Below are 23626 nucleotides of genomic sequence, written 5' to 3'. Positions count from 1 at the left end.
AGTCGTGTCCCGGCCAGCTAATAACATGACGCACATGACAGCTTTTAAGGAAGGATCGGTGGAAGTGCAGCTGTGTGAATCTTTTATATTCTTCTTCTTCTTCTTCTTATATATATATATATATATAAAAATAAATAAATAAATAAATAAATAAATAAATCCTCCCACTGAAATCCAGCGAGCGTAAATGTTTTTGCTAATGTCTTCCTTTATCCCACCTCCTCCGTCCTGGTGCGTTTTCCGCTTATTTTGCAAGGCTCTCAAAATGATGTGTGGCAAATTTGTCTGAACTGATTGCTGGCTGCTGCTGAACAGGCGTCAGGGAGGCGTCTGGCTGCAATCTCAGCCGACGTGGGGTTCATGAGAGGAAAGTGAACAACAAGTATTTTGTATGCAACCCCTGTCGTGGTAGAAGAGTCAAAGTTTGGACGCAGCTCTTTCGGAACGCGTCCCCACCGCGCAGGTGACGACACTCCCGGAAAGCTAATTGGCCAGCGGGGGGGGGGGGTGACGGGTCGCTCGTCACCAAATGTCAGATTCTTAGGAAACTTTGCACACCTCTCCTCTGGGGTGGGACCAGCTCGTCGCCCCCCACCACCTTCACCAGCTCTGCAGAGGGGCCTAATGAGGGATGATCATTTAGTTAATTAAAGGTCAAAAAAATTCAAAGCGAGCGCCGGCGGTGACTGATGCACCGGCGCAGAGTCGAACAGTGTGGACTGAGCTGCTCTGCGCTGGGCCTCACACCCCATCTGGAAACTGGGGGGAGGTGGAGGGAAGGAAGGGGGGGGGGTTTCCAAACAGATAAGTGCTGCTGTTATTAATAAACAACAACAACAACAACAACAACAACAATGAGATGCCAAAATCAGTCAATGAGCTGAATCCAGAGTCCAGAGTTCAGGTTTCCTGCTCCGACCGTCAGCTGCCACTTCCTGTCCCTGATATAAGAAAAGAAAAAAAGAAAAATCACAACGTTAAAAATTGTTTCCGTCAGACCTAGTGGCTGTTTGACCTGGATATGCCACATGATACTCCCCCGCCCCCCCACATCCGTTCTTTATTTTCAAAAAATAACTGCTGTCGTTTCCTGCGTTCAGCTCCACGTTACACAACAATGTGCCGCCGTGGGGGGGATGTAATCCTCTCCCTCCCTCCGCCACACAAGAGGAATCGTCTTGTAGCCGCCACGCTTGCATGCAAATGCATGCACAGCCGCCGTGTTTTCTTTTTTCCTTTTGATGTTTGTTTGTTTGTTTGTTTGTTTGTTTCCTTTAACCTGCAGATTTGATTATTTATTTATTTTTTTTCCCCCGCGGGCCGTTTAATGTCCTCGCTCAAAGTGTGACATAACCGCGCTGCGCCTCTTCGGGTCCCGTCTCGGTAGGAAAAATCAGCTCAGACGTCGTTCGCGCTCTCGTTTCCGCTCGACAGATGGCGACGCCCACCGCTATCTCGCTTCCTCCTCTCACGCAAAAAAAAAAAAAAAAAAAAAACTATTTGTGATACATGTCGAGCCAATGTGCAAAACTGGCAGCGCCGATAGCAGCCGCGCTGTTACAGGGACAGCTCGCGCAAAGAATTCCACGTAGGCCATTCGCCCATTCGCCACCCACCACTTTTTCAGATGGAGGGCCCTGATATGTGAGCCACGTAACGGCTCTGGAGTTTCGCAGAAGGGAGAGGGAGAAATTTAATGTGTCTACTGCTTCCAGTCAAGTGGGACACGTGTGTGATTGACAGCACACAGGCTTCATCTTGAGTGTTTCTTCCTCTCTTGTTTTTCTTTTGTGAACTCAAGTACGTTGGCCATGATGTGGAATTCTTTTTGACTGTGAAACTTCAGATGTTACCGGAACAAATAGAGAACAGTCTCAGGTTTTTTGGGGGTTTTTTGGGGTTTTTTTCTTTCTTTTTTTTTTTGGGTGGGAGGGGACTATCTCTTTATCTTATTTGTCCATCTACTACCTATAATCCAGTGTCAGCTAACAGCGCTCGCTCTTGCGTGCACCCTTTGCACCCTTTTTTTTTTTTTCCTTTTTGCGCTTTTATCTATTCCCGTGCTTGTCGAGCGGACGTGCACTTGGCGCGGCGGCAACCCGCAGCCCACTGGTCCATCTGGGCCTCCCAGCAGTGCATTTTGCAGCGAGATAATCCTTCCTCCACACCGCCTTCCCCCCCACTCTCCCCCCCAACCACCCCCCCCGAGTCTCTGTGATGGCGCCAGCAGTGCCGGCGTGGCAGCCAGTCACTTGGTCGGTCGCTTGGTTTGCGAGGCTGCCAAACTGCCGTGTCCCTCTCTGCTAATGCCCAGCCTGCCCAGGAGGCCGCGCAGCCTCGGCTAGCGCTGTCCCGCTCCCGCTAATCCTCAGATCTCGAGGTGAACACCGTGCAAGCGTTGGCAAGAGTCTGCGGCACGACATCCAAACACCGGCTCCATCCCGCGGATAGACAGGAACTGAGCTCTTAAGTTTGCTGGATCAGATGCTTTTGGCTGCGGCCGATGAGTCGGAGATTCTGCTGGAAGCGGCCGAGGGAAAGTGTAACACGGCGCCGACAGCTGTGCAATTATGTTTGGATGATTCCACTCCGTGTCCGACAAATTACTTACAAATTCGGCCATATTTGCATGAGTAAAGCATGTGCGGGAAGCCGCATTTTTGTTTCATGGTTGAAATCCCAATGACTTATGTTTCTATTTTGGTGTAGCTACTTTGTTTGACTTCCTTAATAATTGCTCAATATTGAACCTTAATTAAAAGTCCAAATCCCTGCGTGTGTTTGGAGCCAAAGTCTGATCAAATGCAGTCACGTTTTACAGAGTGAGCGTTTGATGGAGTCGTGTATCAGCTCATCTGCTGCCGTGACGCAGTGACGGCTGCAACGCAGCTAACGAGGCATTTATGGAGCTTTAAGGCTCAGCCGGAAGTCTTTCATCTGCTGGCTTTCATCCGTCGCTTCGGCGCCCCTGACGGGACCGCTTGTCCGTCTCCTCAGATGGTGGAAACAGACTCTGAAAGTCATCCTTGCGCGGTCGCCGCCCACTCCCTCCCAGACCTCGTCATCCAGAGCGGCACGTTCGCAACCTCCTCGTACGCTCTTCTTCTGTGTGAGTCTCGGGATTGAGTGAATTCTTGTAATTAAGTTTAAAGAAGTTGGTCTGTGTGTGTGTGTGTGTGTGTGTGTGTGTGTGTGTGTGTGTGTGTGTCTATAAATATCAACCTACTGGCACATGAAGTAATAGCTGGCCGACCCCGGGGGCTCAGAAATGACAATAATAATTCTCAGAAACATGTACCAGCTATTGATTGGACCATTTGCTTTAACATTATGAGAACTGGCTGGCTTTTTTAATCTTGGTTCGCTGCCAGAGGGGGGGAGAAAAAAATAAATAAAAAAAATAAAGTGCACCGTCTGTCTGCGAGTGAAATATCGCCTCCGGAGCAGATCTCGCCTCTGGAAGCTTCTGCGCTGCCAGGAGAGGTTTTTTTCCGAGGTCTTCCGACTCTTAAAGGTCGAGCATCGCTCCACTGCCGCGCTAACCTCCGGCCCGTCGCCTCTTTATTGGGCTTAGCGACGCAAACGCAGACAATATTACGTACGGTGAACTTCAACTCCGGCTCTCTGCTTTCTGAGAAAATGAGAATGAGAATTTTTTTTTTTGACTGGCAGAAAAGTGAATCAGCCGTTTAACCTTCTGCCAAACTTCTGCCTGCCTGCTTCGCTGCAAAGACCTCCGTCTCTTCAGTGGACCAGCTGTAGTAAAAAAAATATTGAAAGGCCTGACGTTGAAGCATTTTTTCATTGTCATTCCTGTTCCGGCCGTGCGGAGGGAAAGAATGGTACTTGATATGAAAAAAATGCAAGCCGAGATATCAGGCGCTTCCACACTCATCAAACATTCATATTTCTGGCTCCGTCTGACGTGATTCTATTAATATGATTGTCAGAGTGTGAAGTAATCTTCAGTGATCCGGTCTGATTTATGACCGTCCTCGGGTCCAGAGTGCTGGACATGATTGTGTTGCAGTCTCCCGTACGTATCAGGAGAGACGGCCTCCTCTTATCTCTTGCTCTTCTGCTGAAGTCGCCCTGAAGCTCGCCTCTTAATCTCCTCAATGCTGTGGGATTCTGTCTCCCGCGAGCAGAGAACCGCTGACAAGATGTTTGTGGAAGCAGAAAGTCCTGAGCAAACAAAGGTTAGAAAATCACCCCCCGCCCCCTCGGCCTGACTCACACCTTCCCTTTGGTGCCGCGGCGTAATTAGGCTGTAATAACTCGGCTATTAAGATACAGGGGGGGTTTGGGGGGGGGGGACGTTAATATTGTTGGAGCAAAGTGGAAGAGCAACGGCATCACTTTTGTTTTGCCAAGATCTGAGGTGAAGTGAAACAGTTTTTCTGAGGCCGAGTCATCAACACAAATTTTTTTCGAAATCGAAAAGAAAAGAAAAAAATAGGAAGTGAAAGTTGTGTGGCTTCATGTTTTCCAGCTGCCAATCCGTCCTAATTTTAAACCCGTCGTTTCTGAGGAAGCCCCAGCGGAAGTTCTGTTAAAAAAAAAAAAGAAGAAGAAAATGGCACAAACATTCGCTCAGACTGTGATTTTCTTACTTGTTTATCTCAAGGCCAGAATTCAACAGCGTGACGACCTTCCGTTGGTTCCGACCCCCAGTCTCGCAGGGACAGAAGGGGAGTGGGCGGGGGGGGTGGGCGGGGGGGTGGGGGGGGGCGGGGGTGGTACCTTCAGATTGTGTTTATTGTTAATACAAAGCCAAGGTTCCTGTGTGCCCGCGTCTGTCTGGACACAACACAAACGAGCAGATATTAGCGGTGAGGTTCGGGTTATTGAACCAAGCTGCTTTCATCACTCCGGGGGTGAAAGTGCAGAGGTATTTTGTCAGCGGTATGCTAATCACGATGGCCTTTCTCATCACATCTCTCTGTGCCTTTGGCTTGAAGTGCAGAGTAAAACAGGGGTGAAACAGCGTCGTTAGTCTTTTTTGGTATCGTGTCTCTGTGTTGTTACGGGCATTTCTCCACCAGCAAACAAAGCAACCGGCCACAGCAGCTTCCAGGTTTCTGCTGAGTTTGGCTCTCAGTCCACCGCTGAGGGAGGCTGCAGATTCCTCACTGCTGCTGCCTGGCACTGACGTTGCTTGTGGTTTCAAACTGCCGGGCTTCCAGTCCAGGCGAGAAGATGGTTTGTTCAGAGTGGCCATCGTCTTGACGTAACTTTACTTTACTTAACTTAACTTAAACTTTACTGACGTCAGTCCAGCAGTAGAACTCAAGCGGCAGCACTGTGAGATTTTCTGCAGTTCAAAGTACTTTAGGTGAGTTCTTGGCCCCCCCGGCCGCTGGCTGCGTACCGGCAGTTTTTAATGGACTCGATGGGTTTTATATCCGCTTGATGGTATCTCACCATGTTGACAGTCGACCCGGCAGCGATTCTGTGGGACAAACTGTGGCCGGACGCATCAACAGCATCGCTGCCTGGTCTTCGCACAGTGACAGATCGTCAGCGAGTCGCCCTCAGCAGGGGGTCGGGGGTAACACGGCGTCTTGGCCGGCCGTTCCGTCCCCGGTGTGTTGTCCAAGAATCCTGAGCCGCATTGTCCGGGTTTGTACCGCGGCCAACGCTGTGGCGGAGGGGGGGGGGGGGGGGGAGTCGAGCGAAGGATCAGATTTTGGGGGGATTGGGTGGGCAGCCGTGGCCTCGGCCCAACCGGCAGGACCGGGAGGAGGTTCTGAATGATTCATCAGTCCACTGGACCCATGAATCTCGCCGTCGTCACACAACCGCACTGGAAAGTGTGTGTGTGTGTGTGTGTGTGTGTGTGTGTGTGTGTGTCAGAGCAACACATTCTGCTGCTCCGTCTGGCCCGCTTTGGGGGCCGACGGTCGGAGGCGAAGGTGGTGACTGGTGCCTCTCGTGGCCATCGGGGAGGGGGGAGGGGGGGGCGGAGTCAATGTTGGCTTGAATCTCCCCCTGTCGGATTCCAACTTCCCCCCCCCCCCCCCTAAATATTTCACTCAGCGGCTCCCATCACAGCAAATAAAAGTCCCGGCTTTGATTGAGGTGATGCGAGCGCCGCGCCGTGACAAACGCACCCCTGGCGGCGCTCCAGAGCTGCCTGCCTCTCGGCCTCCCTCCCCGGGACGCCGCCGCACTATGGATATTCCTGCGCGCCGTAAACAACGGCAGCGCTGGGAAGCTTTTAATGCATTATTTAAGGTTAGGCCGTCGCACTAACTGGGTTACAATGAAATGTCGCCTTTTAAGTTGCGGCGCAGGGACCGGACGGACCTGCAAGCGCCAGCTTGTCCAAGTCACATCTGATTTTGACGTCAACATCTGCCCGTCCGACTCAGGGGAACTTGAATCTCACCTCCTGTGACTTTCTCCTTCCTGGTTCCGCTTCGCAGCTGCCGGGTGGTTTTGATAATGACGTTGAAGTTTTTGAGAGTTGTGTCTTGAATGTGATTTCGTCTTCCCTTCAAGACAGCGCCAACAAATGTAAAACAGATGGAGAATTCCTGAATAATTGCTCTCGCATTCTAAAACGTCACGTCTTCTGCAAAAAGTCGCATATTTTCGCTGTTTTTCTTGCGTCGCCGCAGCCGGTGGTTATTTCCGTGTAATTACCTCTTCTATTTTTTTTTTTCTTTCCGCTGTTGACAATTTTCTGTTGAATTGTATCCTGTTGGCGGCGGTGCCAGTCATTGACTGGGTTCCTTTTTTTAAAAAAATAAATTCTTCATCTTCCTCCGCGGGCCCTTTGGTTTCCACCTCCTCCCACAGTTGAACATCAGATAGTTTGACAGGAAGAAAGTGAACACGTTGTGACGACAGCTGCCAATCTGATCTTTGAGGTCAGTCCCATTTTAAATAGCTGCCAAGGTTGTTTTTTTTTTGTTTTGTTTTTTTTTGTTTTTGTTTTTTGGCAGGGGCGGGGACTCTTTGTCTTCAGTCTCCCACTGTGTCATATTTTCAAATCAGATAGTTTAACAAGGAAGAAAGCTGATCAGTCGTTCATCTGACTGCTGGATTTTGGGAAGCCGACTGTTCCCGACGCCAGAACCTGAACGATAACGTCGACATTCACAATTGACCGATATTTCAGGATTTGGTAGCGCAAAAAAAACATGGGCGGGATAATGAAACAGGCTGCAAAGGCTGCGGAACAGATAAGAACTGGACTTATTGGAAACTGAATGGTGGCTGGAAACCCAGAGAGAGAGAGAAGCTCATTTTTCTCCCTGCTTATTGTTTGGAGTTTCCACATTATATCAAAAACAAAAGAATAAGGAAAAAAAATATGCCCGTGATGCAGCGTTTCAATATTTCTAACCGCAAAAAAAAAAAAAAAAAAGCAATATGGGGTCTGAAATATTGCAACAAATAAACAATTATTGACCTGCGGATTTTAGCTGGAAAAAAGTCCAAGTTGTTGTTTGCATCGCATGGCAACAGAAGCTGAAACTGAATGTGCGCTGTCTCACGGCCAACCGTTTACCGAGCCGTTCCTTATGACTCCCGGCAGCCGGGAGGAGGGAGGGGTGGGGGGGGTGTGAGGTGGGGGGGGGAGGGGATCCAACAGATGGAGCCAAATGGCTCTCTGGAGCGCGGCCAGCGCGGTTCACTGACGGTGCGGTGAGACACGCGGCTCGAACAGGAGGCTTACAGCTGTACTCTCCTGACCCCTGACCCCTGACCCCTGACCCGGGCCATGTATCCCCGCAGGTGCCGAGCTGCTGGCGCTCTACAACCGGCCGCCGGCGCCGCCGGAGGGCCACGTCAAGTACTACACCATCAAGGTGCCGCTGCAGGTGACGGCCAACGGCGACGAGGGCGTGAAGGGCGTGGAGGCCAACTGGCTGGATCACATGACCCAGCACTTCAACAACGGAGCCTCGCTGGTGGACGGCTACTTTCACCTGGGGGACATGAAAGGTGAGCTTGGCGGGACGCGGAGTAACTGGCACGCTTCAGGAGGGCGGAGACCTGAGACGGTTCACAGCCAATCAGAGCGATTCACAAATCTGAAGAAAAAAAAGCCTTGAGTCTTTTCAAGGTTCTTGGTACCTTTCATTGTCCTCGAGGGGCCCTTTGATGTAGAGTGAGTCTGCAAGGTGGGACGTAAACACCGAGGCCTGCTTACAACATCGAGCAAGAACACAACAACCTCATAACAATAAAAAAAAAAAAACAGCCACCAACACAACATTAATACAGCGGCGTAAAACCAGGTGGAGTCATTTAAAAGACTGATGAACGGCGGCACAAATGGGTCCTGTAGTCTGCGGCAAGACATCGCTGCGTGAAGGTCGACGGTCTTTCATTTCACAGGGCGGTGCCGAGCAAAGAGGAGCGGCGTTTGGTTTTTTCCGTTATTGGACAGGGTCCAGCGACGGCCGATGACATCACATACAGCAAGTCTATTAAGACAAACTGCATCGCGGTTGAACAAACAGACGGAAAAAAGGAAAGATAGATAGATAGCTATCTATCTTTTATCTATTGTTGGTTCATTCTATTCATTACATATATATGTATAATATGATCATATCCATCCATCTATCTACTTTTCTATCTATTCATTCATCCGGCCGCAATGTAGTTTATCCTCATAGAGTTGCCGTAGCACCCCGGCCACATTCTGTACCTTCAACGGGTCTTTGAGGCAAACAGCTGTGTCACGCCTGAAGCCCGCCCCCACCAGGAAGTAGACGGCTGGGATTGGCTGGGATGGTTTTAAATTGGCAAACCACACCTCCAGAGCCATTCGCCAAGTAAATGGTGTTATTGCGGCCTCAGTAAATGCAATCCTAGTCTCTCCCCAGATCAGCATTCGGAGTTGGAGATCTTCACCGTAGCAAGTGTCGTACAAACACAGAGCAAATCTGTGTTTCCTTCCCGCGTCTCTGCCAGCCGAGGCAAACCGGCGTGACCATGCTAGCAACAGTCACATGACAACCAACTCGCCATCGGCCTCGTCTCGGCTCCTGCTGCTCTCGCGCAACAGCTCGCTTCCATTCAGAAAGTGGGAATCATTATTAATTGATGTGCGTGAGTGTTGAAAGAGCCGTCACCTTTGCTCCCCCCTCTGTCTTTGCTCTGGCAGAGCTCAGTCGATTACGGTTATTAAAACTCTCGCGGGGTCTTTTTGAAGCCGCCTTTTTTCATTCCCGACAGTATCGCCATTAAATAGTCATAAAGCAGATGCCACAATCGCTTCAGCGTCTGCGCGGTATTTGTGTGAGAGGGAGGTAATAATCACACTTGGCCCGTGTGTCATCTATAATGCAGGAGCCCAGAGTTCGTCTGCACCACACAAAAATACAAATGAAAATAAACCAGAAGCAATCTAGAGTAAGTGTGCGGGAGGTTTTGCAATATTTCAGGATTTGGTTGCACAAGCGTGGGCTGGCTAATGAAAAAGGCTGCGGAACAGATAAGAACCGGACTTAATCTCATTTATTTATTGTTTGGAGGAGTTTCCACATTATAGGAAAAACAAAAGATAAAGGAAAAAAAAAAAAAAATGCTCAAGCAGTGTTTCAATATTTCTAACTGCACCAGAGGCATGATTCATAAAAAAAGAAAAAAAAAAGAAAGCAAAGCAATATGGAGCCTGAAATATTATAACACATAAACAATTATTGACTTGTTTACTGAGAAATTCTCTGCAGACGTTTCGAGCTTCGATCCGATTGGTTCGTACGGAAGCTCGAACCTTCGCTGTGGCGCCGCTGAAGTCACGGCAGCGCTTTGTCTTTTATTGAAAGTATGAAATCTATACAAATCTGTGTAGTTTTCATAGTACATAACAGTAGCGCACGTGCGTGCACATACGCACACCTTCCAAACACCGTTCTCTCTCTGACCTTTTGGAAATAGAAATGAATTTGCTGTGTGGCTAATTTCATTTTGTTTTTGTTTTTTTCTTTCCAAAAGCGCGATCCTCATTCACGCTGCGCCCCAGTTTAGTTTCTCCGCTTCCATCCGAGCCGGCAGCTCGCAGCTCGACTGCGACGCCAGAGAAATAAGCCGGGCCGAGTAAATAAGAGTCATAATTCATTAATCTGGGAAAGTGAACGGCTCAGCAACTCTGCAACACAGATAATTAAGCCGATAACAAATTAGCGCCTCCTTTCACATTTCACGTCCTGAGAATAGAGCGATGAAGTGTGTTATTAAACATCACACTTTTTCTTCTTCATCTCCTTCTCCTTCTTCTTCTTCTCCTTCTTCTCCTTCTTCTTCTTCTTCTTCTTCTTCTTCTTCTTCTTCCTGTTACAGTCCTCGAACATACTTAGCATTTTTTTTTTTCTCACGCGCCGCCGTCTCCCCAACAATGAAATTAGCGGGCGGGACAGGAAGCGGCTGAGCCGCGGTTTGAAACCTTCGCCTTCCACTCCAAGGGAGGAATTAAGCTCCCGGCTTTGTACGCCGGCGCTCTTTGAGAAAACACACAACTTTGTCGGAGGTGAAAGCTGCTACTTTATGGATTTGGGTCTGAGGGGAGCAGCGGCTGGTGTGACATCAAAGAGCGCCGCCGCGTTTGTTGTTCAGCAGCTAATTACATCAAGCAGCCGCTGCAGCTCGCCGTTGGCTTGGCTTTCCTCTCCCTCCTCTCCCTCCTCGCCCTCCTCCTCCTCCGCCGCCGCCGCCGCCTCTCTTTGAAACCGGCCCCTGAATTCCAAGACAATCCCGACGACCCTCGAAAAAAGGAATTCAGGATGTGTCTGACGAGACCTTAGAAGGACAGCGGCTGGTGCCGACAGGGAGATGGGCGGAGCCAATGCCAGCGACAGAAACAGAAGGTCCGTCCCTCCGTCCGTCCATTTCAATACCCACTTCTCCCTGAACTCAGGGCTGCGGGGGTCTGCTGGAGGCCTCGCAGACTGGGCAAGTCACAAGTTCATCGCAGGGCCACACAGAAAGACAGACAAGCATTCACACGCGGCCACGGTCCATCTGGAGTTCCCCATTCAGCTCACACGCATGTTTTTGGGACCCTGAGAGAACCCACGCAGACACAGGGACAACATGCAAACCGCACACAGAAAGGCCTTCAGCTGGGAGTCGAACCCACGCACCCAGTGCACCATGCTAACCGCTGCGCCACCGTGTCGCCAGTAACAGCAGACAAATAATACATTTCCTGATTGCTTGCAGTTCACCTGTACCCTGCTAATCGTGTTGGCGCCAGAAGAAGAACTCTTGCGTCCAGCAGAATGTTTTTGGTCCCAATCCTTCCAAACTGCCTGATTGGAATGTTTTTTTTTTTTTTTTTTTAAAGGCTCCTAATTCCGCCCTAATCTGACACGGATTAGCGCTGTCAAATTCTTGTTTGGCCACTTCTGCATACAAGTACATCAGATTTATTCCCCCCCCCCAGAAGTCGTCCTTGCCGCCGTGCCGCAACCACCAGTCAGTCATATTAATATTCATAACTGGCGCCTAATCAGCGGCTGATTGGACTGGATTAAGTTTCCTGCTGCAGCTTCCAGCATCTGAAGCTCGACGCGCCCAACGCGCGATCGGCCGAGCCAAACACTGGTCGCGGGAGGCCAACGGGCGAGCCCCATGTGCAAAAAGCATTCCTATTGAATGGAGAATTAGCGGCGCGGCGTCTTTGTTGCGGTTAATTAGAGTGATTCACCGAGCGTGTTGACGTCAGGGCCGCCAAAGCGTGAAAGTCGAGCGCTGCTCGCGTGGCGATATTTAAAGGAGCCGTCACAAAGCAAACGGGCTTCGATCTTTGGTTGGCGCAACCAGACTTCTGTGGCACTGTACAAAAACTCAACTGCGCATACATGGTTCCTGTGGAAGGTTCCCAAAGTTCCCACGTTTGTATGAAAATGTGATTTTCGTGAGCAAATTCAACATGAAAACTAAAATCCCACACCGCGGCTGTTTTCACAAACTATGAAGAAGATTGAGCATCCAAGTCATCCTTTGGCTTGAACCTCTAAATTTTAAGTTCCCTCATTATCCGTTTTCCGATTTTTTGCATTTTCTTCCTCAAAAACTAAATAAAGGTTAGCCCTCTGTTTACAGCTTACTGCTAAAACACCTCGTTTCAACGGTTTACTGCACCTCCCACTACGTTGGCAGGTGCACATATGAGGGTGCGGTCACTAATCTGGGAGAGTTATCATTGCCCCTTGTGACGTCACTGGGGGGGCGGGGGGGGGGGGTTATTAGTTTCGGCTCACACTTTCTAGGTTTTTCTCGTCTTTGCCGAGTTCATCGACAGGATTGGCTCCGCTGCTCCATATGCAACCTTTGACCTCTTGTGGTCCTATAATGTCCCTGCTTCTGGACCCCCTGTGCAGCCACCTTCCTGCCCCTGCTTCCTCCGCTGAGTCTGTCCCATTCCCGTTGCCTCTGCTCGGCTCTTTGTCTTTCGCCTGAAGCCACACGCAGCAGAAACCTGGCAGAGTCGTATAATTATCTCATGTCCTGCAAATGGACTCGACTGTCTTTGTCAGTGGAGATAAAAAAAAAACTAAAAAAAAAAAATGAACAGTTCATTAAATCTTTTGAAAGGCCTTTGTTATGGTTTTGGAGGTGAAAATAAAAATATATATCAGTTTTTGCAACAAAAAGGGATGAATGTCACTGTGTTGCTGCTCCTTTCACTCAAACTGTTTCCTAATGATTTTTTTTTTCTTTTCTTTCTTTTTTTTTTTTGCTGTTGTTTTTTGTGTTTCTGCGTATCGACTCAGTGTGCAGATCATCTACGCCAGCCGGTCATTGCGGTCTTTCCCTAAATAGTCCCTTTTGTCTCTGACAGAAGGCTGTTTTCAAGGTCCAGAGGGACACACACACACACACACACTAAAAAAAACACATTTTGTCGCCGTGCTCCTTCCAAAGATGCGTTTCCATGGTGAGGCTGGAAGGGGAAGCATTAAGGGGGTATTGTTTGTGTGCGTGCGTGTGTGTGTGTGTGTGTGTGTGTGTGTGTGTGTGTGTGTGTGTGTGTGTGTGTGTGTGTGCAGGGGTGTGTATGAAAATGGCCAAGATGCTGAGGGCCTGTGCAGTGTGTGTGTGTGTGTGTGTGTGTGTGTGTGTGTGTGTCTGTCTGTCTGTCTGGCCGGCCTCTGAAGCAGGTTTGAGTGATATTGAATTGATTTTACGGATGCTGGAGCTGCACGCAGACCCCTCTGTCCTTAAACACGCACACACACTCACATTAAAGATTCATACACGGGCTGGCACGCATTGACGTATGCAGGCATACAGGCAGTCAGTCACACACACACACATGCAGACAGACACGCACGCAGTGTGAATTACCTCTGCGCAGTTGGCGGCATTGTTTGTTGTTGTTTTTTTGTCTGCGGAGACACGATGCGGATTTTGCGGCGCGGTCGCGAGACATTGCGGTATTTATATGCACGACACCCAGCCGCTCACTGGTTTCTAAATTTGGGCAAAGCCAACAGCGGAAGACAACAAGAGAGAGCGGAAGGCAGAGAGACGGAGCGCCGGCTGCACGGAATTCCAATCAGGTTGAAAGGAAACTCGGAGTAGTGACGCGAGAAAAGTTGACGGGAGATGGAGTTCGAACCGTCACTGACGTGTGTGTGTGTGTGTGTGTGTGTGTTTCATATGTGTGTTTGTGGCCCGGGGGTTTTGACAGCGCTTGTCCTTGCAGCGGCTGCACTTCCCCAGACAGGTCAGAGGTTCGGCAACAGCAGCGTTTTCAGGCACTTAGCAAACTGCTTGTGGTTCCTCTCAGCATCAACTGATGCACTCTGGGGCTCCGACTGCAGTCTCAGTCTGAGCCCCTGTGTGAAAATCAAAAATGCCAAATCACCTGCAGCAGCTGTCGAGAGCAACAGTAATGTCGGAGGGGATTGTTTTGTTTTGTTTTTTTGTTTTTTGTTTTTTTTTTTTTTTTACAGCAAAAGGGGAAGATACTTTTCGAAAGATAATGTCCAATTTAATTGGTCAACAATATATTTATCCTCACTTGCTTGACTAAAAAAGTGTGAGAAATGACTGTAGGCGGTGAAATGGTTGAATAATGAGGGAGTTATTCCAGTTTTGAATATGGGCACAAAAGAATCATCACCCTTGAAAGAATCAGAAATGCCCCCCCCCCCCCCAACACACACACACACACACACACACACACACACACACACACACAGGTCCACCCAGACCAAAGCCCCCAGCACGCTCACTTGCCATCCAATCATCATTCAGTCCCTCCTCTGATCCCTCACTCCACCAAAGTCTGCCCGGTAACCCGCAGGTAGCCAGCCTGCCAGCTGCGGCCCAGCCTCCGGGCTCCACATGGAGGCGCCGCATCCAATCGGCTCTCCCGTGTCCGTCCGTGCGGACGCCACACCGCCACTCATCCAGGCGGGAAACACCAGACGAGCTGTCAGGAAGCTTCTCTGAGGCGACTGGCACCTTGAAATCATTTCAGCAGACACGACCCCGGGGCAGAGTCACCTTGAACGCCGCTCAGGTCTGCGCTGGTGGACGCAAAAAAAAAAAGAAAAAAGAAAAAGCACAAATTAAATGTTTTATTTGATTCCTTAAAGCCTTTGATGTGATCTTTTTTTAAGGAGTTCATTAAAAAGAAAAAAAAAAAAAAAAAAAAACAGGACTGGCAACATTTACAGAGAATCTTTGCCTGAAAATCCCCCCAAAAAATAATTTAAGAATGAAGAGAAAAAAAACAAAGTCATCCAGACCTAAATTCCAAAGCTTTGCAAAGCAAACCAGCTTTGCATTGCGGTCAGCTAATCACTGCATAGGTAGGTGTGTCATCAGTGTCCATCTATGTCCAAATCTTTCCCAGGTCAGTGACCACACCCCCAGCCCAGCGTCAGCCCCGCCCTCGGAGACAGTTTTGCTTTGGTCCCCTTCAAGACGTTTTAGCAGGAGGCTGTAAACAGAGGGCTAAATGTGCTGATTTGTCTGCCAAACGGCCATATGGCAAGTTTAACAGTAGCAACGCGACATGTTAAATCTTGTTTTAGAATGTTTAAAGAGACGAGAGAGTCACTTTTTGTAAAAAAAAAAAAAAAAAAAAAAAATGAATACGCAAATACGATAAAAATGAAGTCATTCTTTGCACCCGACCGATTTCGTGGCATCGCGCTCGACCGCTGACAAACTCAGCCGCCAGCAGTGGGCGGTGGAGGAGGGAAGGCGCGGCGGTGAATAATGAACATGAACGCCTCTCCACACCGACTGGACGTGTTCAGCCGACGACCCGACACCTCTCGGCCCAGAGCGCCCCCCCCCCCCGGTGGCCGCTGGGTGTCTGTCGCCTATCCGGAGCGTCGTCACGCAGCAGAAACGCCCTGATCTCTGTTTGCTGCTGTTTCTTTGTGTTTGGCGTCGCTCTGCTTGCCAGCCTGCCTCACCCCTCGACCTCCACTGTGCGAGTCGCAGAGGGACACAGAGCAATTTTCTTGCGGGCGCGTGCTAGTTTTTTTTTTTTTTTTTTATCTTTCCCTCACTAGAAGTGTAAACAGCTTCCTGTGAGTCGGCCCACCGGCTGCTCCGCTCCGCTCGGCTCTCTGTCAGCACAGTGGAGATAATGTTTATTTGTGCACGCAGGCGGTGAATTCCCCTGACGGTCGCAGCGCCCCCTAGCCACTGGCTCCCCCCTCATCCACTTCCCGATCCGCCCCTCCTCCTCCTCCTCCTCCTCCTTCTCGCCCCCACCCCCACCCCCACCCACCGACTCTGCCCGCCCTCCTCCTGCGTTATCAGCGCAGACAGGCCGCCTCCCTCCAGAGCCACCTGACAGACGCCCGCGTCGATTTCACCTTGCAGAGCTCTGTCCTGCCAGCAGGGGGCCTCGCTTCTCGGTGAGGAATGTCCGTCCGATTTTTACGCTGAGGGCTCTGGGCGGAGGCGGGGGAACCAGGCTGGGAGTGGCAGAGTGAGTGAGAGGAAGTCTTGGATGGGTAAACATATTAAAGGCCCGGTTTGTGAGGATTATCACCCTCTAATGGTGAGAAAGCATATTGCAACCCTGATGTCCCACTTGGTCTCACACCTGTCTGACACTGGCTGTGATGTCACAACCACATCATTATTATTATTATCTGCTGAAAACTCAGCTGCCTCATCAGCGGTGGACCTGGTTGTGTTCATACACACGCTAACTATAAACATGCGCACGAGTGGAGTTACTTTTCCATCTGATGCCAATGTATCCCTTTAAGTGCTGCGCATTGGGCCTTTAAATGTCTCTCCGTCAGCATCAGTATGTAAAGAATGAATGGATGAAAGCAGATGCACCCTCAATTCATGGGATTTTGGTGCTCGTTACATCACAATTTATTGGGCAAATCTCCAAATATGGACATTTAAGAATGAAGTCCAAAATCACCTCGAGCAGGCTTTAAACATGAGTTTTTAATACGTATTCTTTAAGTCCGGCATCTCCGGCACCGCCTCCCCATGCGGCGCTCCCAAAAACATACATAGTAAACACGGGATGATGGACGGCCGGCCTCCGCCTGCGTCTGGAAGCAGCCGCTCCGCGTCTGCGAGATGCTTTCAATCGAACGTGCCAGGGGTCCTAAATGGGTTTTCTGGCCCGGCGTCTCCAGCTCCCCGTCCTCTCTCTCCCGCCGCCTCTCGTCCGACTATTATTAGGCCCCGGTAATGAAATGTGGAGTGTCTCGTATTGGTGCCGGGGCCTCAGCAAACTGTATTAGCGTGTAAATGGCCGGGGAGTAATGAGAAAGCACTCAGGCCAGTCGGACCGCCGGGGCACTGTTGTTTCTGTGTGTGTGTGTGTGTGTGTGTCTGTGTGTGTGTGTGTGTGTGTGTGTGTGTTTGTTTGTGTGTGACCAGCCTATATCCAATGAATGACAAGAGACCTCAGGGTGGGAGCGTTGGTGAGGATGTGGATGTTGGTGTTTCTGTCAGATGGGATTCTGGGAGAATGCGATTGGTCGCCCGGCCCATCGGCCGCTCGCTCGCTCGCTCGGTCAGCCTGACCTACAGCCTCAGATCTTTTTATCCTTAATCCGGCCTGTCTGTGGTCAATTATGCAGGCTTATTTAATGCCTTGCGGGCTGATTTCGTCCAATCAGAGGGCTTCCCTGGAGTCTCAGCTCGGCGCTCCGATGTCGTCTCCACTGAAGTCTCTGGTTTTTCTTTAACGTCCCAGACGGGGAATACCTCCTCCCTCTCTTTTTCTTTCTTTCTTTTTTTTTTTTTTTTACGTCACCCCCCTGCATAATGTATACGAACCCATCGCTCATACAAATGCCCTCTGCCGGCGGCTGTGTAATAACGGCTCGTGAGTGTGTGTGTGTGTGTGTGTGTGTGTGCGTGCGTGAGCGCAGCTGACTGATATCGTTCCATTTTCTCCGGCCCGGGGGGCCTGGAAAGCAGGCAGACACGCTCCATCCAGTAAATACTGCCTGCTTCTTTTTTTTTTCTTGTCTTTTTTTCACGGCTGGATTTCTCTCTCTCTTCTCCTCCTCACAGACTTGATGCCCAAGTCGGTGGAGAGCGTCTTCATCTTCCAGGAGGGGTGCGAGGGAGAGGCCGACGCGGCCACCCCGACTTATGACGCCATCGTGGTGGAACAGTGGACCATCATCGACGTAAGTACAGAGGCTGTGGTTTTGAGCCAGGCCAAGAAGACGAACATTGAATGTTTGATACGATACGATACAGTACAGTACGATACAGTACAGTACGATACGATACAGTACGGTACGATACAGTACAGTACGATACGATACAGTACAGTACGATACAGTACAGTACGATACGATACGATACAGTACGGTACGATACGATACAGTACGATACGATACAATACAGTACGATACGATACAGTGTGATACGATACGATACAGTACGGTACGATACAATACGGTACGATACAGTACGATACGATACAATACAATACAGTACGATACGATACAGTACGATACGATACAGTACGATACGATACAGTACGGTACGATACAATACGGTACGATACAGTACGATACGATACAGTACGATACAGTACTGTACGATACAGTACGATACAATACGATACCATACAATACAGTACGATACGATACAGTACGATACGATACAGTACGATACAGTACTGTACGATACAGTACTGTACGATACAGTACGATACGATACAATACGATACGATACAATACAATACAGTACGATACGATACAGTACGGTACGATACAGTATGATACAATACAATACAGTACGATACGATTAAGTATTAATCCCAAAACAATGGAATGAAGGAGACTGAGCATGTGTTGGAGTTTTGAGACAGGTTGTCGGTTTCATTCTCAGGAAATTTTCCCCTTAAGGTTTTGTCCATTGCACAATGCTGTTGTTTGTCGAGGCGAGGTCACAGCTGTGTGATTTTCCTTTGTGTGTCGCACTGTAACGTTTCTGAAGAGGAGCAAACCGAAAACCTTCACATTCACCTCGTCACGTCTCAGACACACCCCCAACTCCCCAACTCCCGACCGGAGTAGATGTTTTGCTGCTTAGTCAAGGTTGTGTTTTTCACCTCACCTCACCTCACCTCACCTGCTCATCGCAGCACCGCAGGAATACAACCAGCCACTGTCCAGGCTGCATTTATACCACAAATTTCTTCAGCTGGCGGCGCTGATATCAATTGCCCCCCCCCAATCCCCTCCAAACCTCCCGGTGGCCCCCATATCTTTGCGCTACCGCCGCCAACCACCTCCCCCACCCCCCACCCCCGATCCAACCAACCCGACGGCCCGGCCGTATCTCAATTTATTGGACATGTGTCGCAGCCGGCGCTCTTATCAGGAGCAAACAAGCTCTTATCTGCTGGCCGATTAGTGTCTTTCCTCAGCACAAGTTGGAAATTGATTTCTGTCTGGAGGTTGAAGGCTTTGCGGCCGTGTCATTGACTTTCATCCCCGCGTCTGCGTGAGTCTGCGTGTGTGTGTTTGTTGTCTACATGTTTGGTGTGCATGACGCTTTATGTGTGTGTGTGTGTGTGTGTGGGTCCTACATTCGAATGTCGGAAAGGTTTAGCGTGTCTGTACGTGTTTGTTGATGCTATCTCGGTAATTGAATTTGGACTTTTTCTTTTTTTTCATAGCCGTTTGATGTCCGAGCGTGAAAGGAGACTTTTGTCCTCTGTGATTGTCCAGCTGGCCTCTCATTGGCCACATGTCCCAACAAAAAGGCTCCTATAGCTTCAGCCCCCCCCGCCGACCACAAACCCCCACCTCCTCAGGCCTCTGCCCCCCCCCCCCCACCCCCACCCCCACCCCCACCTAGAGAGGAAGGCTAATTCTGTTACGGCTTAATGGATCTCAGGGCCTCCTCGGGAAAGTCAACAGCAGAGCGACAGCCGCGGCTCCTTCAGATCCAATCAGCTGCTCCGCTGGGACTTTATCACCAGCCGTCTTTCCGCTCCGGCGCTCGGCACCAGAACCCGACCCGATGCAGCTCCGTCTCGCCGCCGTGGCTGATTGGGCCGTCGATCGCGTTGCAAGCCAAGAAAATTGGAATGCAAATTATCCCCGACGCTCATTATTGTCTCGGCGCCTGGAAAATGACGGGGAGAAATATTGCAGAATATTGATTGCAGGTGGGAGGAGCCATTCTTTTTTTCTTCTTCTTCTTCTTCTGCCTCCAGAGTCTGACAGGTGTTTTGCTGTTTGAGAGGAGACGCTAGAAATCATTTATATCGTCCTAAACTGGAAATGGATTGTCAGCGCAGCCGTAAAAAGCTGAATAAAGTGTTTATTACGCCTTCTGATGGGGTTGGAATGAATCAGTAGCTTTCAGTTTTAAGACAAGAGGAGTTTTTTGAAGTGTTAAAAATAGAAAACGCTCAATCAAAACATCTGATGTGCTCTCCTGCATCTTTATTGGCCCAGTTTGTGTCTTTATTATCTGAGCCATTCATGCAGTGATGATGGGTTCCCCCCCACCCCCCGACCTCCTGAGGACTCACACCACGACCAAAGGTTCAACCCTGGTCGGCAAGAAATTTCAATGTTTTGCTCTGTGACGAGACAAAAAAACAAAGGCCGCTCCGAGTGAGACAAATGAAAAAAAAAAAAAAAAAAAACCTGATGAGTTTAACGCTGCAAAACAAATCAAACGAGAACAAAAAGACAAACTACAAGTCAGCCTGTAGAGGTGACAGCACACAACTGGCAGAAAACAGCACAACCCGTAAAAAGCTTCTCATTTTAAAACATCCTTGTGTGAGTTTCATCTGTGATATTTCTTCCTCACCTGCAGGAATCACTGACCTTTTGAAAGGTTACATAAATACAACCCTGATTCTGAAAATAATGAAAATAGAAAACCCATAAGCGAAAGAGGAAGCAGCCAACCTTGGGGCTGGCAGTACCGCCCCCCCACCCCACGCCCTCCAGAAAGCCTCCACACAGCAGAGCAGGTTCACATTTTCTTCTCTTGATGCCTCTTTACCAGCAAAACACCGCGTGACGGCTGCTGAATGTGCATCACCTGCCCGGTCCCGACCCGTCTGCCTTCTGACCTGCACAGGTTGAGCCATGAAACTCCAATTAGCAGCAGCAGCAGCTTGGAGCCTCCTGTGTCCTGCTGCTAGAATCAATAATGAGCCGCCTCGGCACTGATGCACTAAAAGCCCTGTTTCCTGTCAGGACCCGAATTTAAACCAAAGAACTTCTCCTGCGGTGAAGCCTCGGGCCGAGCAGGTACCTCCTCCGTCAGCTGCTGCTGCTACTGCTGCTGCTGCTGCTGCAGGAGAGAGGAGGTGTTTATGTGGTGTTCTGATGTAACAACGGAGCTCGAGAGTCACGCAATCATTCACATTTGTATGTTTTTTTTGTTTGGTTTAGTTTGGTTTTTTAAAAAAAGGAGTAGGAAGCTTCCCATTCTCTGATTGTCCTCAGAACTCCTCAAATATATATGTATGTATGTATGTATGTATGTATGTATGTATATGTGTGTGTTTGTGTGTATATATGTATACATATAAATATATATATGTATATATATTTACATATATATATACGTAAATATATATATATATTATACATATATATATATGTATAATTTTCTCAGAAAAAAACAAAGTTCTCAGTAAAACCTGGGAAGAGTCGTCGGTTCCGCCCTCGCTAGGATCAGAATCTGTATTTTCAGCCTCCGCTCACCTCGACTATTATCGGGCCTCGCGAGGAGCGCCATGAAGTCATTTAGCAGAGAATGAAGATCACAGTCTCATTCGCAGAGAACCCCGTGAAGAGTCAAACAAACCAGAGTGGGGGAAACGAGTCCGAGGTTCGCGTTGACGAGGAAGGAAGAGCAGAAGCGAAGTCGTAGAAAACCTCGTAAAAAACCAAAGGGCTCTTTGAAGACTCAAACACACACGCACACACCTGTGTGTGTCATACATTGTGTGTGTGTGTGTGTGTGTGGTCTGACTCTTGTAATATAGCTTGGTGCCGTCCATTCTCGTGGCCTCTTTCCGAGGGTCCTCACAAGCTCCGCCCCTCCGCGTGTCCGAGCAGCCGTGTTCTCCGTGCAGTGCGAGGGGTGAGATGGGGAGGTGACCCAGAAAGGAGGAGAGTAATTTGCGCTGTGCCTTGAAGTGTGAGATGGAGCCCTCGGTGTCGACGACGCTGAGAGATCCGTGTTGGGGGAGGAGGGTGGGGGGGGCGGGGCGGGTGGGGTGCAGGTTCGGGTCTGTAGGGCGAGAAAAAAGGAAAAAAAAGAAGAAAAAAACTACACAGACACAGCAGCTTTTTTTTCTCTCTGTAGTTCATACATTCACCAAACAGACGCTCACATCCGGTGGACAAAGCATCCAGAAGACATAATGATGAAAAATCTGGAGAATTTTGTTGTTGTTTTAAATTGAAATTATGTGAAAACCAGCCAGTGTGAGAAAAGTGCCTTTAAAGCTGTGAATTCCTTGTTATTGGGATAGTTAAAGGTTCCCACAATGCATTGGGGCCGCCTGCCGGAACCGCTTACCCCCCCCCCCCGAAAAAAAACCCCAACAGAGCCTCAGTCCAAAACAGCCCATTTAGCCCGGTGTTTACAGCCTCTTGCTAAAGCTAAACAACAACAAAAACACTGGACCTCAGGGAGACAAAAAAAAAAAAGAAGGCAGTCACGAAGGGGCGGAGCTGACACCAGGAATGGCGGGTGTGGTCGCTCGCCGGCCCTTCGTGACGTCACAAGGAGGAAGCATACCAGCACTGGTGGATGATGTTTAGTTTGTTACCTCGAGGTAAAGAAACTAAAGTATGCTGCAAAAACCTTGTTTGTGTTTTGCATGCAGTGACCAGCAGGAGGGTTAATTTAAGCGAGCGAAGACTCTTTCTGAGTCTCTGAGGTGCAGGATTTGCCCGACGGTCTGCTTCACCGCTTTAATTCATCAAACCACCAATGCGTTTATTGAGCGTGCCGAAGTTGCGCGATAAAAGCTTTGCGCCGACGTCACAGGAAGTCTAACGATGCCGCAGCTCCGCCCACCTCGGCCAAGTGCGGCTGCACTTTGCAAACTTTTCATTAAGCCGCGTTATTGATGCCGAGATGCAGTTTTCAAGCAGGGGGGGGGACGGCGGTGCGTGGGCGGCTTCACAGCGAGAGGCTGGTATTTATAGACCCTGTGAAACCATCAGAGGCTGGAGAACAGCTGCGATGTGGCCCTCGCGGTGGGAGAAGGTGTTGCTTCTGTTGTTTTTTTTTTTGCACAGACGGACACAAGCTTGTTGGGTTTTTTTTAGGGCGGGGGGGGGGGGGGGGGGGGGTTGTTGTAACGACTGTAACCAGCAACTGAAAGTAAATAGAGCTGCAAAAATTCCCACCATCTGCTCGCAGACGAGTCAGAACGTTGAGTCAAAATAGAAAAATCCAAATTAAAAGGACTTTTTTGTCCATCATTTTAAAGGTTATTATGCAAATTCGACTTCAACTTACCAACTATAAAATTAGCACAGAAATAGGAGAAGATGGTTGGCAGGTTCTACCTCTGGCTCTGGCAACCCGACTGTAGGGACCAGTGATTAACTCTCACCTTCCACCACAGGCCATTACTGAGAAATTATTTCTCAATTTAGTTTTTTGCAGCCGAGCCAGGAAGAAGAGGCTGTTTCTGGGAGCCCATCCAGCTCAGACCTCCAGGAAAATATACACCCACTGCTCCCTGTTGGAACTTTCAAAAAAAAAAAAAACAAGAAAAAGAAGAAGAAGAAGAAGAAGAAGAAGAAGAAGAAGTGATGCTCCTGCAAACAGCGTCTGGAGCAGCGTCTCGTGTCGCAACGATCGGCTGCGCACGACTCGCTGATGTGCTTCAGGTCTGTTTGTGCTCTGCTAGGCGTCGCGCTCGCTGGTCAATAAAGAGTCTGAGGAAGAAAAATGAGGCGAGCTGCTCCGGGGCGGCCGCCAGGGTCGGCACTCCAACTTCTGTCTCCGAAGGTCAGAAAACAGCTGATCGTTTTTCTTCCTGCGACGCTTTCACAATAATTACCCAGCAGGCTCTGCTGTAGAGCAGCTCCAGGACGCGGGCAGGAAGTGGGTGGAAACTGGCGTCCAGTGGAAGAAGCAGCGGCGGCCTGAAGTGCTTCTGGGCTTTTCCCACATTTCTTTATTAGTT

The 23626-nt window shown here is 49.4% G+C and overlaps 1 protein-coding gene across 1 annotated transcript in view; it reads left to right on the top strand.

Annotated features, from left to right (window-relative positions):
- Positions 1-23626, top strand: part of rftn1b (raftlin, lipid raft linker 1b) — an 86063-nt gene that overhangs the window by 52328 nt on the left and 10109 nt on the right. The window contains exons 6-7 of the mRNA XM_076043185.1: positions 7747-7956; positions 17494-17612. Coding sequence (XP_075899300.1) covers positions 7747-7956; positions 17494-17612 — 329 coding nt within the window. The remainder of the gene's footprint in view (positions 1-7746; positions 7957-17493; positions 17613-23626) is intronic.

The sequence above is a fragment of the Nelusetta ayraudi genome, unplaced genomic scaffold, assembly GCF_046127955.1.
Source record: "Nelusetta ayraudi isolate G7.1 ecotype Tasmania unplaced genomic scaffold, CSIRO-AGI_Nayr_v1 ptg000074l, whole genome shotgun sequence".
NCBI classification, from domain to species: domain Eukaryota; kingdom Metazoa; phylum Chordata; class Actinopteri; order Tetraodontiformes; family Monacanthidae; genus Nelusetta; species Nelusetta ayraudi.
This window is presented reverse-complemented; position numbering and strand designations above follow the sequence as displayed.